At 34.2% G+C, this 4,904-nt stretch overlaps 1 protein-coding gene across 1 annotated transcript; it reads left to right on the forward strand.

The window, feature by feature from the left end:
- Positions 1–2,588: 2,588 nt before the first annotated feature.
- Positions 2,589–3,321, forward strand: LOC109183409. Its single transcript, XM_019333486.1, has 2 exons — positions 2,589–2,820; positions 2,911–3,321. The coding sequence occupies exons 1-2, from the start codon at positions 2,602–2,604 to the stop codon at positions 3,001–3,003; spliced, it is 312 nt and encodes a 103-aa protein (XP_019189031.1). The 5' UTR covers positions 2,589–2,601; the 3' UTR covers positions 3,004–3,321.
- The last annotated feature ends 1,583 nt before the right edge of the window (positions 3,322–4,904 follow it).

Below are 4,904 nucleotides of genomic sequence, written 5' to 3' on the forward strand. Positions count from 1 at the left end.
AGGGATGTCAATTTGGCCTTAAACCAATGGGCTGGCCCATTAAGCCCTAAAAATTTCAGGGCTAAAATCCAAAAAAACCAATCCAATAAAAATGTAAGCTCACTGGGTTGGCCCTATAGGGTTATTGGATTGAGTTGGGCCAACCCAATGGATTGTTGAGCTGGCCCATGTAATTTCCAAAGTTCATTGTAAGTCTGTAACCCTGTAGGGCCTGCGACACAATTTGAACAAAAGTTTGAGAATCGCGAAGTGAGAACCCAATTTGCGTTTGGCCGTCAACATCTCCGCCGATTGTCTGCGTCTCCGCCGATCGTCTGGGTCGTCGCCGATCGTCTGCGTCGCCGTCGATCGTCTGCAAAGTGCGTCTACGTCTCCGTCGAACCCAGTTTGAGAACCGAGGTGCCGATCGTCTGCGTCTCCGCTGAACCCAGTTTGAGAATCGAGGTGCCGATCGTCTGCGATGGGCGTCTGCGTCTCCGATGTACAAGATATGTGTAGCTTCCATACTGCCTGATTGAATTGCGGTTTTGATTTCGATTCTGACAGTGGGTACTGCTCTAAGAAGAAGGACGATTTGTGTAGTGAGGTAAATTTTCTTTCTTTCCTCTTCAAATTGCTTAATTCCTGTTAATTATAGTCTTTGCAGTTGTGTATGTAGAAGGAATGTGAGAAGAATTCCAAATTTCAATTTCTTAATTTTCAATTTCTTATTCTATAATTTGCCGTGTATAATTTGTTTTGTTTCTATTTGCCATAGACTTTAATGCAATATATATGATAATTGATGGGTATATATGATAATTGATGGGTACGGTTAAGGCGTAAAACATGTGCAAGAGTGATAATTTGCAAGTTCTACCAAGTACCTACCTTCATAATTGCTCTAAAACAAGCAGAATTGGACTTAAGAGTGAGAGAGATGGGTTGTGTTGCATTGACTTCTCTCATGGAGTCATGGCTACCATCATTTAGCTTCAATTTTTGCATCCCAACCACATAGTGTTAGTTTATACTGCAATAGATTTAATGCAATTATTATATAATTTAAATATTTGGTTTATTTAATGTGCAGCTATATGTTTATTCATTTAGGAATTTAAATGATGAATTATTATATGCATTGAATTTATTTATTTAAAAATTGCATGTTTTTGGTATATTGTTTAATTTCTATATTTTTATTTTATTTTTAGGTATAAAAGAAATGTCTAGTGTGAATGAAACTGATTCAATTGATAGTGATAGCTTATCTACTAAAAAAAGAAGAAAATCATTGGAAGTTTGGAATCATTTTTCAGATGTTCACAAAGGTGAAGATGGTAGAGGGAGGGTTATATGTAATTATTGTAAAAAATCATATTTGCATGATGTTGGAAGTGGAACATCAACTTTAAATCGGCATATGTTGATATGTAAAAAGAAACCAGTACTTGGAGATGCGGGTGCTATGTTAATTGATCAAGAGGGGAAATTGAATAATAGAGTCATTGATCAAAAAGTTTGTCGTGAGTTAATTGCCCAGTGTACAATTGAACATAATCTTCCATTTAAATGGGTTGAATATAGGAGTGTGAGGTTGCTTTGTCAGTATTTGAATCCTGATTTTCAATTCATTTCTAGAAATACTGTGGCATCGGATGTTTTGCAATTGTATGAAAGACAAAAAGAAAGGTTGAAGTTGATATTGAAAAATATTCCCGGTATGCTTTGTTTAACATGTGATGTGTGAACTGCTTGTACAAATGCCGGTTATATATGCTTGACTGTGCATTATGTGGACGAAAATTGGGTGTTGAATAATAAAATACTTTCATTCTGTGATATGCCTCCTCCACATTCCGGCTTTGAATTGTCTAGGAAAGTTTATGACTGCTTGGTAGATTGGGGGATAGATAGTAAAGTGTTTTCTATTACTTTGGACAATGCTTCTGCTAATGATGTGATGGTGAAACTTCTAAAGCAGCAACTTTCGTTACAAAATAGTTTGCTTTGTGGTGGTGAATTTTTTCATGTAAGGTGTTGTGCACATATCTTGAATTTGATTGTGCAAGATGGATTGAAAGTTGCTAGTGTTGGATTAGGAAAAATTAGAGAGAGCATTAAGTATGTAAAAATGTCTGAAGCAAGAATGATATCATTTCAAGAATGTGCTCAACGTGTTGATGTTGATATAACTTGTGGACTTGCATTGGATGTGCCAACTCGTTGGAATTCAACTTATGTTATGCTTGATAGTGCTATACAGTATCGTCGTGTTTTTTGCTCTCTTGGATTAAAGGATAGAAATTATAAGTGTTGTCCTTCAGATGAAGAGTGGTCAAGAGGGGAAAGGATGTGTGCATTTTTGTATCCATTTTATGCCATCACCAACTTGATTTCTGGTTCATCCTATCCTACTTCAAATTTGTATTTTTTCAAGTTTGGAAGATTGAATGTTTGTTTCTTGAAAATTTGGAAAATGAGGATGAAGTAGTAAAGGATATGGCTAAGAATATGAAATTGAAGTTTGACAAGTATTGGGATGAGTACAGTGTTATACTTACAATGGGGGCTATTTTCGATCCAAGATTGAAATTGCAATTTGTGGAATATTGTTATAAGATGCTTAATCCACATACTTATCAAGTCAAGGTTGAATGGATAAAGAACAAATTATATATGTTGTACAATGAGTATACGAAAAGGAGTGTTGGTTCTTCATCTTCTGGAGCTTTTACTTCTCAATCACAAGAATCTTTGGCACCAAAGATTTGTGGAGTAAGGAGAGGAGGATTGAGAAGTAGAGGAGGACATGGAAAATTGGATGAAACTCTTATTTCTGTAAGTTAATTTCTTTATGTTGTTAATCATATGTTGCTTATGTTGTTTCTTTGTTATTGGTTAATATTTGTATATGCTTAAATTATGTAGGGTTATATTGATTATCGAAGCAAAGCTGAAAGTGGCAATCAAGATTTAAAGTCTAATTTAGACAAATACTTGGAAGAAGTGCAAATGAATTAGTTGGATGATATAGATGTCCTTTTGTATTGGAAAGGAAAAAAGCAAAGTTATGGGCAGCTTGCTAAAATGGCATGTGATGTGCTTTCTATTCCTATTACAAGTGTAGTATCAGAATCCGCCTTTAGTGTTGGAGCCCATATTTTGAACAAATATAGAAATAGGCTCCTTCCAAAAAAAGTACAAGCTTTTATTTGTGCACGGAATTGGTTCCATGGATTTCCTACAAATGGTAATATTAGTGTATTTATCAAGTTTGATTTATTTTTTTGTACTATTAAATAAATGTTATTGTTTTTAGATGAAGATGAAGATGAAGATGAAGATGAAGATGAAGATGAAGGTGAAGGTGAAGATGAAGATTAAGTTGGTGAAGTTGGTGTTGGAGCTTCATATGTTGCGGGGGGGGGGGGGGGGTGGAATAAGGAAAAAAGAAGATTGTTATTTTACATTTGATTTGTTTTTTGTTTTGAACTTTAATGTTGCTTGTGGATTTGTGGCATTTTTTGTTTTGAACTTTAGTATTTATTGTGGATTTGTGACATTTTTTGTTTTGAACCTTAGTATTTATTGTGGATTTGTGATATTTTTTATTTTGAACTTTATGTTGATTGTGGATTTGTGACATTTTTTGTTTTGAACTTTAGTATTTATTGTGGATTTGTGACATTTTTTGTTTTGAACTTTAATGTTGATTATGGATTTGTGGCATGTGAATTATATATATATATATATATATATATATATATATATATATATATACTAACAATCATATAGGAACCAATGCTTAGGTAGGAACCTAGGAACTCATCATAACCATTTATTTAGGGTGATCAATGGTTTATATTAAAACATATTTTATGAAATTTTAGGACTAATTTTTATTTATTTTAGATAATTGCGGGGTATTTAGGGCATTTTAGTGCATAGTATTTTTGTGGATTAAGGAAATTGCGAGATCCTCTCATCTGTTTCCCCACTTCCTCAGCATCTAGGAAGGAATACATTGTGAGATCTTCTTATCCGTTTCATGGCGCCGACGGGCTAGAAACCTTACAATGAATTCTCTGCAAAACAGTCAATGACTAAAATCATCCAAGGAACCTAGAAAAATGGATTATATTCAATTAGAAGCCGACGAAAAAGGGATGCTAGGACGCTAACTTCTGCTCAATTAAATTTTGTATAGGTTGAAGAAATTAAAGGGGTTTGCATTCTAGCATTGAGGCCTTCCTCTGCCATTGCCATATTTGAAGAAATTAAAGGGGACGCAAATGATGCGAATTTCTCGAGATTGAAGAAGCCGACAAAGGAGTTTTCTAGGTTTGTTTTGTTTATTTATTTATTTATTTCAAGAGTATTAATACAATAAGATTTGGTTGTGTGCATATTAGTTGGAATGTGTTTGCATGTTTAGGCTGGTTGGTATTCGGGTGTGTAGTTACGAACATTTGTGGGTGCATATATTCTTTTTTTTTTCTTTTTTTCTTTTTTGTGTTCTTTTGGCCAGTTTGAAGTGTTTTTAGTATGATCTGCTGTGTGCATTGAAGTTGGGTTGTGTGTGCATATATTCTTTGTGGTGGTGTGTGGGGTTGCAGTTGGCAGTGTTGACTAGTATACTTTGTTGTGTACATTTTAGGTTGGCTAGTATTGGCATGTGCAATTGCACAAATTTGTGTGTGCATATATATATATATATATATATATATATATATATATATATATATATATATATATATATTTGTATGTGCATATATCCTTTGTTTTCTTCTATATTGTGTATTTATTGCACCCCAATATTCTGTGCAGGTAAGGAGTCTCGGGTTATTCGTGAACACCAAGTAGAATCGCAAGTGAACGTTGAGGATGACGATCTACAAACAATAAAATAGTACCAAGGAGAG

Source organism: Ipomoea nil, unplaced genomic scaffold, assembly GCF_001879475.1.
Source record: "Ipomoea nil cultivar Tokyo-kokei standard unplaced genomic scaffold, Asagao_1.1 scaffold1125, whole genome shotgun sequence".
NCBI lineage: Eukaryota > Viridiplantae > Streptophyta > Magnoliopsida > Solanales > Convolvulaceae > Ipomoea > Ipomoea nil.